Below are 12,827 nucleotides of genomic sequence, written 5' to 3'. Positions count from 1 at the left end.
GTATGTTTTGTTAGATGGAAAGGGTGGCCTAAATCTTGAATGCACAGACACACAGGCACACACACACACACACACTCTATGAATGCCAAGAAAATTAAATTAATTTGCAGGACTGGCAATCTCACTGTTATGTGGTAATTGTGCTTACACATGGCATTGCCTAGCAACAGGAGGAGCACACAAATCCGAACATCAGGTTGTAATGAATCACTCACTGACTATGGCTCACAAATGGTAATTTGATGGCAAGACATTCACATCTGGCTCAATCTGGAACAAGACTTCAGAGAATTTTGCAGACTCAAATTGAGAGAAGCAGCAGGTATTTCACCAGCAGCCAGGCTTCAGAACAAAGGAAGACTATTCCTATTTATCCAGTGACACATATACATTTGCTTAAAAACAACACACACAAATATGGTTTTGTTAGCCTGTTTCCATGACATTTTGTTTTGGCTGTGCTCCAACTTCTAAGAGTTCAAACACAGCTAATGAAAGTTGCAAACCTAAAGAGGTAAATATGACAAATAATAGTGAGGTATTCATGGTTGAATTAAAACTCATTAAAAGACCTGAACATCCACAAGCTACTTCAAGCTCAGTGTTTTTGAGTAAAGGTATAAAAAGAGCCCACATACGAACGAGATCTGTGTCTGGATCGCCTGTTGTTGGGATCTGCTTGATTTTTTTCCTTTTGTCTCCTTAATACAGCTTCCCACTGAGGCGCTGAATCAACCATATCATTCTCCTGTCGTATTCTGAAAAGAGAAATCATTCATCTGAAGTTGACATTCAAGATGGGTATTGTGGTCTCTCTTTCCAGCACTTGAGAGGGTGAGGCATGAGGATGACAAGTCTGAAGCCAGACTGGGTTACACAATAAGACCTGTCTCAAAAAAAGTACAACAAAAAATATAACAACAACAAAAAATAAAGTTAACATCTTAAACTTGCTTTTAAAAGTTATTTAAGAAAGCTGGTAAAGTGGCTCAAGTGGTAGAGTGCCTGCCTAGCAAGCATGAGGCCCTGAGTTCAAACTGCTAAAAAAAAAAAATTTAAGCAACAGCAATTTTATTGCAATCACTGAAAGCTAAAAATGTATTAACTAGATTAATACATTCTTAAGTAAATAAGCATGGTTTTATACATATGTATATATATATACATATATACATCTATATACACACACAAACATAAAGATACAATATTTGTAGAAATGTATAAAGATATAGTCGTTTCTAGACTTCTTAGACTTAAAATTCTCTAAGAAAAAGACGTGTCAAATAAAAACTCATTTAAAACACAGTTAAGATTTGACTAAAGAAACAGTAGTATTGTGCTAGAGTGGAGATCTTAAGCTATGAAACAAAATCATTTTTTAAAATGTGCTTGTTAAAATAGCAATAAATTATTTTACTCTGAAATGCTCTTAAAAATTTACAGTAATTGTCAAAGTTAGCATAGATAATAGGTGCCAGATACAGTTCCCATTTTTTAAGACAAAAAACTGAAATAGCAGAAAGTTAAATATGGCAGCCTAAGGCATTAGCAGGTGATTAGGCATGCACCATTTTGACTGTGGAAGAGGGAATGAGGGACCGCATGGAATGTAAGTGCAGGAAAGGAAAATGGGGAAGGGGCCCTGGTGAACCCAGGCACTTGCCATGTGAGATCACAGGACAGTGTTACCAATTCCTCTCATTTTTAAAAAAGATAATGCACAAATCTGGATTTTTAAAGAATTCTTTCAATTTTCAAGTACTGGCAACCAGTTCTAAATTTTAAGGCATCATATAGACTTAACAAACCCATCCAAGGACCACATTCATTCTACACAGGTTTTGGATTTCTGATGGGTCAAGTCTTTCTAATAATGAGGTAAGGTATTGGGCAGTGGGGGTGGCAGGGGGTGAACACAAGCACTTAATTGTAACATGTAAATACTGTCTCCAATGTACCACGATGATCCTGTGAAGCAGTGAGGATTCCTTATACAAACTGAGCACCTGTTATGTGAATGTCTAGGTTTTAATTTATGCAAACTCAGCAGGAAGCTACCCCAGTGTGGAGAACACTCAGAATTATCAGGATCCCATCTTAGTTCTGAGGCTACGTGAGCTCCACTGTCAAGATGTGGAGCAGAAAGCACAGACACATTTGAGCCATTTCTCTCTTGACAGATGTCTTTTCATTCCTTAATTACAGCACTTGCTGTAGTCTGTGGGCTGGATATCTGGATTTGCTTCTAAGTGCAAATCAGCAAATGGTGACAAACATTCACTTCACACAGAATTAAACAGAGATAATGTAAAGCAGGCTCAAGTTGAAAAGAACAGTACCTTACAAGGAAGAAACTATTTAAACCTCTAGATTAAAGGGAAATTGTGTTAAGTAAAAAAATCATCTGTAACATATTCCAAGCCTTTGAAGTGTGTATATTTTCTCACTAAAGTTTTTGCTTCTAACAGGCTATTATTTGAAGATTAACAGGATACAGTTATGGCACTTTGAAGAACATAGTTCTAACTTCTCATGACACGTAGAGAGTAAATTAAAATTTAGCATATACTGCTATAGACCTTAAAATTAGAAATATATGAAGAAAAACATGAGACCCTGTAGTCATACTCATTAATCATTCTTTGAAACTAACACTCCCATTTGAAAATGTTGTATAAGTACATGCACAAGCACTCCTATGTTGTGTGTGTGTGTGTGTGTGTGTGTGTGTATGTGTGTGTGCATGGGCATGCACAATTTCATGGCTGAACCTATGTCTACAAGCCTTTCCTTGTACATCATGATCAAGAGTTACCCCCCAGGTCTGCTGGTAGGAGCAGTCTTGAACACTTAAGGGCTGAGGGGTCAGGATTACGGACAGACAGTCAAAGGGAAGGCGTCAGGCTGGCCAGTGGGGATTACCCCTCCCACAGGAATCCATACCTCCATTGCTGACCCTAGGCCTAGGATTAGACATAAACCTCAGGTCTCCTAACTCCCACCCCTGGATTCTTTTTGACTAAAGCTTCCAATCTGAATGAAATAATAGTTTATGAGCAGGATTAAAGTTTATAGTGTGAAATATTTTTATCAGGAAGTCAGGATTTTTAAATACTTTTCTGAGGTCAAATGTACTAGCAAGGCTGAGGCTGGAAGTACACAAACACACTTTTTCCAGAGTATAGACATTTAATCAATGTATGCTCACTCTCGTCTACTGTGGAATTTAGCAGGTTACCTTCATACTTGCATTTTACTCTGATGATAAAAAATTATAACTCCTGATAAAAAATTATAACTCCTATTCCTGTTATATGAATAACAGAAATACCTATTTCCTTTACCTTGCTAACAATAAGGACCAAATCAGAATGAGTTTCAGATTATAGTATGTAATTTTAACTTTTATATTTTGAACTGGAGGGTCTCGAGCGAAGGCATGGAACCCTCAGTTAGCATCCTTTGCGACCCATGTTTTAAAGACAAAGGCCCTCCACTGGCAATGTCATTTCATAAATATTCTAACACGATGCATTAAAAATGTAAGGCCCATTGGAGGGTTACAACAGAAGCACATCTTCCTGAGTAATGGTGGTGTGGCTGTCTCGGCCTGTAATGAAGTTTAAAATTACACCCTTACAAAAGGCCTCTGCTAAATGGTGCCTCATTACAAGAATGAAAGTGTCATTTCTTCCATTGCTGAACTGCTCCAGAAAACACAGGTGCAACTTGGAGAGAAAAAAAATCCTAGCCCATTAGAAACAAGAATATCACATCACTCAGTTCTTAAGAGGTGGGAATTATCTATTTTTTATGCAAGAGTGAATAAAGAAATCTTTAAGCAACAAGGATATGTCTCCTGTAATGACTTCTGCTTTTAAGTCTCATTTATCTTCAGGTATGGGATATACAAGTGTTTTTTGCTCCTTTACTGCTCCATTTTAACTTCAATGTAGAGATTCACATCATGAAGAATAAAAATACTACAAAACCTGAATTGACATAGAACTTTTAAAAAGGGAAAAATGTACTGTTACACACATGGAATTTTCAAAAGGGGAAAGAATCCATTGTGAGCTGATGGAATGACTCAAGTGGTAGAGCACCTGCCTAGCAAGTATGAGGCCCCAAATTCAAACCCCAGTACTGCTCCAAAAAAGGTGGGGTGGGGGAAGTCCATTGTAATTTATATCCCAAATCTATTCATTTTCATATGTTGCAAAAGATGAACCTCAAAAAAAAATCAGTAGTCTCTTTTCTGTACCCTTTGATCCTATCTACATTTATCAATGTCAACAGCTCGAACAGGAAGTATATCATAACGAGGCTTTTGTCTTCTAATGAATGAATAAGAGAGAGGGTTGTTTTCAAATAGAGCCAATTTCAAGAATGTTTCAGAATAGGAGAATTCTATTATTTTCTCCATTTCTCAACAAACCTTCACAATCTACTTTCCTAGGTTACCCATGCAATTTAGATTTTTACTACATTTGACACTTATTAAAGTTTCCAAAGGTTTTGAAGATGAAATGCCATGTAACTATTTGATAGCAATAATGAAAACAACAACTATTTCTCTTCTTTCTTTTCTTCCCAACTATACTTCTGCCTCTTCTGCAAAATTCTTCACTCCGGGTTTTACTTTGTCCTCTCCCTTTATCGGTCTGTTCCTGATAGGACCATCCTTTATTCCTTTTCTTAATTCACTTCTAATTCCCTGAGATAACAGACTATGTTTAATGCTGCGCCTGAGAAGCTTTTGGAGTACATGCATAGGGAAGCTTCAAGTGGATGTGAGAGCACTTGGCTCTTGCCTTCTCTCTATTCCCAGTTCTGCTATTACCTGACTTAAAAACTTTGGCAAATTGCTTATTTCCTGTGGCCAGGTCTCAGTTTCTTCATGTAAAAAATTACTGCAAAGATATTTTCTAGCTTTACAACTCAATTTTTCTCTATTTGTATTTTATTACCAAATCAAGCAGACCCATGAAGCAAACCTCTTCGATGACAGCATTATGCTCTAGACAATTGCTTCATGTGGCTCTCCACTGCTAAAATTAAATCAGCAGGTCCCAACTGATTGAGAACTTGTGTTCTCATCAACTGCACTCATTTTGGTTCACCTGCTCCAAAGCAATCTTCAATTTTTCCAGTAGTTTTTCTTCCCTAGGGAAATTTATGTTGGTTCCAGGCATCTGTCAACTTACTCCCTTTAGACAGCAAGCAAAAACTTCATTTGCTTTCCCCACCTTCCCTACTGCCAAGAAATTACTCTTATTTGCTCTTAAAAGTACAAAACTCTCTTCTACCTAAGCCGTGTGTTCTACTACTAAAATGGGCTACCTGTGGTACAATTTTACTTCACAACTCTTCTGTTTTCATAATTTTTTAACTGGTTTTGCCTACGCTCTGTAGTCTGACAGTATTCCTCTGGTGCTACAGCCTTGTATTTCACAGCCATCTCTGTCAACTGTGATTATGCTTTGGAAACTCCATCTTACCCACATTATAAGTCTAAATCTTGGATGTTCTATTAAAATAGAAATCAGAAGCCCTTGCATCTGTGGCATGGTGACCTAGTCTATGTCTACTGCCTTTAAATGAACTGTCCTCCCCACAACTACAATTTTTACATTGTTTGCTGCTTCTAAATCACTGCAGGGAATGCTTAAAAGGAAGCAGTTACCTGATGTCAGACTACGTGGGAAAAAGCCTACTGGTAGTTTGCTATCATCCTAAATACAGTTGTTTCCTAAAGTATAGACAATAACATTCTTCTTTTACAACTCTTCACAATAAAAATCTTCCTACAATCTTATACATTTACCCTATTCAAATATATTGTCCCTGTTAGTTATAGCATTGAATTTATGCCACAGAAATCTTTCTCCCTCTTTTTTTGAAAACAATGGAAGACCTTGCAGAATGTATTTGAAACTATCTTAAGCTACTATTCTGATACTAACAGACATCAAATAAACTAATCAATCCGAAAAGAAATATAAAAGGTAGTAAGAAACTCTAACAACATTCATGTTATCATGAATTCATGTTTAAAACACCAACTTCATTATTGTTCAAGAGAGCCAGGCCCTACTTTACAGATACTGTAGGGACTTGCAGTGCTAAATATTCTCATTAATTTAATAGCATCTGCCTGCAGAGCTTTTTCTCCTTTTCACAGCACATCATTATCTCCTGGATCTTCAGACTTCTTGTGTGGTAGGCAGGCCAGGTATTCTTTCTAATTGCCACTGAGAAACAAAAATTCTGAGGGTAAAGTAACTGGTTCATAGTCACAGAACTCTACAAAACAGGGTCAGATTCATAACACAGGCTCCCTAATTTGGATATGCACAGACATAGAGTCTCACATACATGACTCATGTGTTTATGATGCAAACATCCCTGGATAAAAGTCAGGAAAGGTTCACATAGTCTCCTGTTACCAATTGGCTCTAGTCCTGCTCTTGACCTGGGTTCTCTCCTTTCTCTTACTTTTTAAATCCTCTACAGGCTCCAGGGTTACTTCTACTATTTTCACCTATGTAGAAACACCAAAGTACTTGTCCATGTCACTCACCCCTCCAAATCTCCCACTTCAAAACTCTAACAAGAGCCTAGCAACACATCAAAGCTAACAAACGAGTAATCCAAAGATTCTTCCCAGTAATGCTCAAAGGATGCTGATTTCCATCAACAGCACAAAGCAAATTTTGCAGACCACTTCCCTTAAATGTGAAGGATATTTAATTAAGCTCAAGGTACTTTCAGGAAAGCCAGTTCATGAAAAGTTTTACTCTGATAAGTCTACCGCTGGTTCTTCCTTCAATAATACATGCCTTGGGTGAATCCAGGGCCATTGCCCATAGGCTCAAACCTATAAACTGGCTCACCTTGCTGATCTTGGGCACAAGATTCAAAATTCTAACTAGTCACAACTGGTACAATCGAATATTCACATGGATCATTAACATCAAAGCTCTTATACTTTGGTATGCTCCCAATTTGAATTTAATCAAATCATTTCACAAATCAGTATGGCAAAGTACTTTAATCTCTAAAGAAAGTTTAAACATTTTATCTTTTAATCCCATCAGTAAATTGAAACACCAATTTCATTTCTCAATATCAACCTATCCTTCATGATTTTTGGAGGGGGAGGGAAATCACATAAAAAACTACAAACCCTATCTCCAGAAAACTGTATCTGAGGCACACAAAATTTTAGTCTATGGGTTTGAGACCCTTAAAACTCACTCATGAATCAGGGGTTAAGAATGCCTGGTATGAAAATAATCAAATGTGTAAAGTTAGGAAAGGTAGGGGAGTGGAACATAGGAGCAAGTGAAAGGTAGAAAAGGCTGGAAGAGGGTGGAGGAGATGACAAGGGAAGAAGAGGGAGTGCCAGAACAGGGTGGGTATAGAAGACTGTGTGGCTCTGCACCCCAAACTGCTCTCACCTCAAAGATTCCATTCAATCTGTATAGTAACTCATTCAGCAAAACAGATCAGTTGTTATTCTCCCCCACACACATCTTTAAAGACCAAAAAACCAAGATTTGAATTTGTTATATGAGTTGCCTGAGGTCAAATTATCAGTACATAGCAGAAACAATACCCTAACCTAAATCCTTGGTTTTTCTTTAAAAAACCATTGGCTTCTATGTAGAGAAATAATTCAAAAAAGACAAAGAAAGAAGAAAGAGTAGGAAAGAAAAAGAAGGGAAACGAGTGCGGAAAATAGCAAGATATAAAGGGTGAAACAGGAAGCAAGAGAATACAGGGAAGGAGATGAAATTATAGATAAGAAACTACTACGGGAAATAAGGACTGTCTGTCATCTTAGAAGCACTGCTCCAGTTGGTTATAAAAAGGGAGCAAAGCCTTCTCTTTTCAAATCTTTACACCTAGAAGACAGTAGGATACCCATGTGGACTGTGAAATCAGTAAAGAAAGGGTAACTGAGATGCAAAGGGGTACACAAAGCCATAAATGGTGTCTCCCCTTCCCCCAAATAAAGGAGGATGAACCCTTCTGGTTTCTAGAAAACTGTGAAACAAAACCCTATAGTTAATGCACAACTGTAGGAAGAATCCTCACACATCTGGCTTCATTAGTTCTTGTCACAAAAGTGAGGGGGGTGGTTATTTAAGCTGTATTTTTCTAAAACTGAAACTAAACAAAACCATCCTTGCTTCTGGAATTAGCCCACCATTGTTGGTGCAGATTTTGACTTTTTTTTTTTTTTAAGTAGTGTTACCTACTTTGGATGAAATTAATCTGCAGACAATGCGTTAACTTTTGTTTCTGTTCACAAAAACTGAGAGGTGTTTAAATTGTTACCCATGGAAACGGGTAGCAGCTTAACCACCCACAGGTTGATTTTGTGAAAAACCACACTTGTTCCACAGAGTGGACTCAAGCCTAACAGGAAAGACTTCCTTTATGTTAAAAAAAAAAAATCCAGCAAGAAGTAGTGACAAGAGGAACAACATCTCAAAGACCACACAACCTTCCCAGGTAAAACTGAGTCTGCCTGAAGTTGCACTGGACACACCAAGAGCGTGAGAAGAGTTTTTGAAATTGCCCACTTGTCCAGTATTGCCCTTCTCCCCAGGCTTCAGCTTCCCAAGGGGAGACAGGAAAGCAGCTGTGTTGGGGTGCAGGCCTTTACTGTGAACGTGAGGAAGCACCCAAGGCTGAACCCAGAGACTTTGCTAGCAAGAAACACAGCACCAATGTGTAGCAGATTCCGTTTGCCCGTTGAGGGTTATCCAAGTCCTGTCATAAAAGCACAAAGAATGTTGCTGAGTGCTTGTTGTGTCCCACTGGCAGCCAGGAAAAGGAAAGGTCCTAAGGTTGAAGAGACTGACCCTCTTGCCAAGAGGAGTCTTCTGCACAAGAACAATGCCAGGCATCAGGAAACAGCCTGCATCACAGACAAAAAGACATTGGGACAGTAGCAGGGCTGCATTTGAAATGTTCAGACCTATGCATCCTGATACATAGAAGGAGTGCATCTGGCAAAAGATCAAAGGCTAACAATGGAATGGAGGAAGTAGCAGTGGCATGGCATAGTGGGTGAGTAGATCAGAGGCAGTACAGTGACTCTGCAGCCCCTTCCCTGCATACTGCTGCCTGATACACCAGAATTTGCAGGTGTGGAGAGCAGAACTGAAAGGCATACTTCTCCCTCTGCCTACTTTTTGCTCTGTTGTTGAGAGTTAGACTGCACATCTCATCTTCTACAGACACAGAAACCTACATAGCCCTAAGGCAATATTTCTACAGGTAAAATAAATGACTGTGAAAGCCTTTTGTATCCTGTGCATGAAATGTGTCAGAGTGTACTTTGAAAGCTATTTCTCATTACCAGCCTTATAAAGTGCATTAGCATTTAAACATTCAGAACCACTACATTCTGAAGCATACTTCCTGCCCAGCACCAAGAAAGCCAATCCAAAAAACTGTCCACCAGGGAGAGAGGTAAAACTCCTGAGGCAGGAAGCACCCAGGAGCACTGAAGCCAGAAGAGCCAGGTCAGTAATGAGCAATCTAAGGAGTTGGTGCCAACGTTTCAATAATGCTTTGTTTCTGAATACAAATGTCACCGTGAGCATGTTTGGGCCCCAAAGATACTGTTTTTAAACAAGCTACCTTCTGAGCAGATGAGATCAAAGCCATTTATGGGCATAGTTCCAGAACAGATGTATTAAAATTCTTGATCAATAGATACATGTTTTAAATAAAAGGTTTTTGTTTTGTTTTTTTTTTGTTTTTGCTTTGTTTTCTGTTGTTTGTGCGGAAATACTGAATTTTAGAGCAGGAAGAGGGCACCTAAGGGAGAGCTACCTGCCATAACTGGCTTTTTTACAGATAAAGAAACTGAAATTGTTTCCTTGAGAAAGGTATCAAAACATGCTGAGATCTCACATCTGGTGTAATTCCAGCCCCTTCTAAGAAAGCTCCACCTAGAAAGCTTTCCTGAGAAAGTGGTCCACTCTTACAATGCAGTCTGGGCTATTATTATGCAGGCTTTGTAGTCAGGGCAGACAACTCAATTTGTGCCAAGCACAAGGGCTCTGAGCACTAAAGAAGGGCCTTGGAGATTGCCTACTCCAACTTCCTCATTTTACAGAAAAGAAAAAGACAACCTTGAAAAGTAAAGCAAACAGACCAGAACTCCACATTAGGTGAAAACAGGGTTCTCAACAGTGACTGATATGTTCTAGTACTGGATATTTCTTTGCTGTGGGGGGCTGTCTTCTGCACTACAGTGTTCAGCAGCATCCATGGCCAGTAGTGATCTCCCCCACCCAATCATGACAAAAATGTCTCCAGACACTGCCAAACGCCCTTGAGGAGAGGACAGGCTGTCAAAACTCTACTGGTTAGGAACCACTGGGTTTGAAACTGTACAGCTGGCAACTAAATCCCTCTGTCTCTCAACCTGGTGCTCTTTTCATTTACCTCATGAATACTTGTTCTCAAATAAATGTTTTGGAACTAGGGAGAAGTGATTAATGCATTAAGTCAACACCAATGCCGATTATATGTCAAATGATGTTATTATTAACAAGAGTTTAAAAATGTGCCTCTCAAATGTGCACTAAACTACATTTACTCATCTACTGCACTTGACATGAAGTAAACACATATTAGCATGCAGAGATATATAAGGCTAAACCTATGGAATCTGTAAGTCACTGAATCTCATTCTGGTTAGGTCAAATACAGCAATGTCATGCTAAAAAATATTTCAAAGAGAAATCTCTCCACAAATGGTAAACTTTCCTTCTATCTTTAGACAAATCTACTACAAGCTGTATCTAAATATAGAATCATCTTTTTAAAAGGGGGAAGGGGACCTCATTGTCAAGCTGTTTAATCATCTTATTTTAAAGATTAAACACTCAAAGTGGTAAGGTTTCCTAAACTAGTGCTTCAAAATAGTGCCAGATTCCTATGTAACACAGATCAGCAGGCTTAAGAATAGATGGGACACACCACCTCTGTTTTCTGAGTTCTAGTTGGTTACAGTATTTAGATCTTACCTGTTTCTCTTTTTCCGGTGCTCTCTATTAGAATTTTCTGATTCACTACCACTGCTTGTGTTACAGCGCGAACGTGACCTGAAGACAAAATGAGAAGAGCAAAGGGAAAAACCCATGTTTATGACAAATGAAAAATTTCAGAAAGGTTCATTTGGCTCTTTGGAAGTAATTTTGTGGTAAAATTGCTAATCCAAACATAAAGAACTATATTATCCCTCTCCCAGTTAGTGCTTCTGAACTCAGTCAGACATCTGAATAAGTCTGTTTTCTCAGGAAAACAGTAAGGCAGGGAAAGATGAAAGCAGATTAAGACAAATGTCATTTCCCAAAAAGACCACAAAAAACAATCACTTCCAACAAAACTCTGACATGGCAAAGCCCCTGTGGTAGACCAAATATAGATGAAAAGTCTCGTCACCCCCCCTACCCCTTAGAGAGAGAGGTAGAGATTATTTCCTCTACTTTCAATTTACACTGGTCCTGTGACTGATTTTACCAACAGAATGAGGTGTGAGGGATACTCTGCCAGTTCTAGTACTGGCACGTAACAGGACTGCGTATTTCTATTTCCTCCCAGTCATCTAAAGAAGACCAGGCTATGTGCACAGACCATACAGACAGGTCCAGGTTTCCAGCCATTCTGCCAAGATGGTAACGTGAGAGAGAAAGGCCCCATGGACCACAAAGCCTCAGCTGCCATCTGAACATAGCCTCTTCTGAGATCCCAAGAAAGACTAGCTAAAGAAATGCCTGTTCAATCAACAGAATTATATGACATATATACTTGACAATAAAGATACATACTTGTGTGTATGTATCTTTATTGTGTGTGTATGTGTGTGTGTGTGTATCTTTAAGTCACCATGTTATAGAATAGTTTATAGTATACTAAGTGATACCCGAGACAGCTTTTCCCAGACAAAAAGGAACAGAAAGAAAAAGAGAAATGTCTGTATGTCTAAAGATGGAGCAGAAGGGAAAAATGAAAACGAGTTGAAACCAAAATTGGTTTTTCAAAAGTTAAAAAAAAAAAACAGATTTAAAATACAGTACTCTCAAAGTAGCTACGACAACAAAGAAAAAAAAATCCCCACCTTGCCTTAACTCTGATCATTGCTAGCTCTTTTTCCCTCTCCCTAGCTCTCTCCCCCCCTTTTTTTTTTACCTCCTTCTTTGCTTTAGATCTGAGTCTTCACCACTGTTATGGGCTTTCCTATGGAAAAATAAGACATTAAAGAACATTAAAGAAAACAGAATATTATCAATTAGCTAAAGAAAGCACACCAAAGTGGGCTCAGGGGCACAATGGATAATAGTGCACTGGACTTCTAACATGGATGGAAAGAAAGCACGCAAGCCAGATGTGCTGGTGCATGCTTGTAATCTCTGAGCACACGGGAGGCAGAGGATCTTGAATTAAAGGCCAGCCTGGCCGGCCACATAGCAAATTCAAGGCCAGCATGGGCTATGTAGTGAGACCCTGTGTCAGAAAAGAAAGAAAGGAGGGAAGGAAGGAAGGAAGAAAGAAAAAGAACACCAAAATGAGTATTTCAGTAATTCTTCTCTGTTTTCTATTGTTCATTCACATCAGATTCAAGTTACACATATAAGCCCAGTCCTTGTTATAGACAAGTCCCCAGAAGTGTAACAAACCACCAATAGGCCTCAAGCAGCCAGAAATCTAGAAGGGGCTGCAAACAAACTATAAATAACAAGGCACAGCATTGTACTGCATTCATCCAAGGATGAGGTTAGTCTGCAGTTTCAAGG

General features: G+C 38.7%; 1 protein-coding gene across 3 annotated transcripts in view; it reads right to left on the bottom strand.

Moving 5' to 3' along the window:
* The window catches only part of Epb41l4a (erythrocyte membrane protein band 4.1 like 4A), a 204,919-nt gene that overhangs the window by 15,097 nt on the left and 176,995 nt on the right, over positions 1 to 12,827 (bottom strand). For all 3 annotated transcript variants that reach the window (XM_020186298.2, XM_020186300.2, XM_020186299.2), the window contains 3 exons: positions 12,223 to 12,270; positions 11,058 to 11,135; positions 639 to 758 (listed from right to left, as the gene is read on the bottom strand). In XM_020186298.2, coding sequence (XP_020041887.1) covers positions 639 to 758; positions 11,058 to 11,135; positions 12,223 to 12,270 — 246 coding nt within the window. The remainder of the gene's footprint in view (positions 1 to 638; positions 759 to 11,057; positions 11,136 to 12,222; positions 12,271 to 12,827) is intronic.

Source organism: Castor canadensis, chromosome 6, assembly GCF_047511655.1.
Source record: "Castor canadensis chromosome 6, mCasCan1.hap1v2, whole genome shotgun sequence".
Classification (NCBI taxonomy): domain Eukaryota; kingdom Metazoa; phylum Chordata; class Mammalia; order Rodentia; family Castoridae; genus Castor; species Castor canadensis.
The sequence above is the reverse complement of the archived record's forward strand: the minus strand, read 5'-3'. Positions and strand labels throughout refer to the sequence as shown.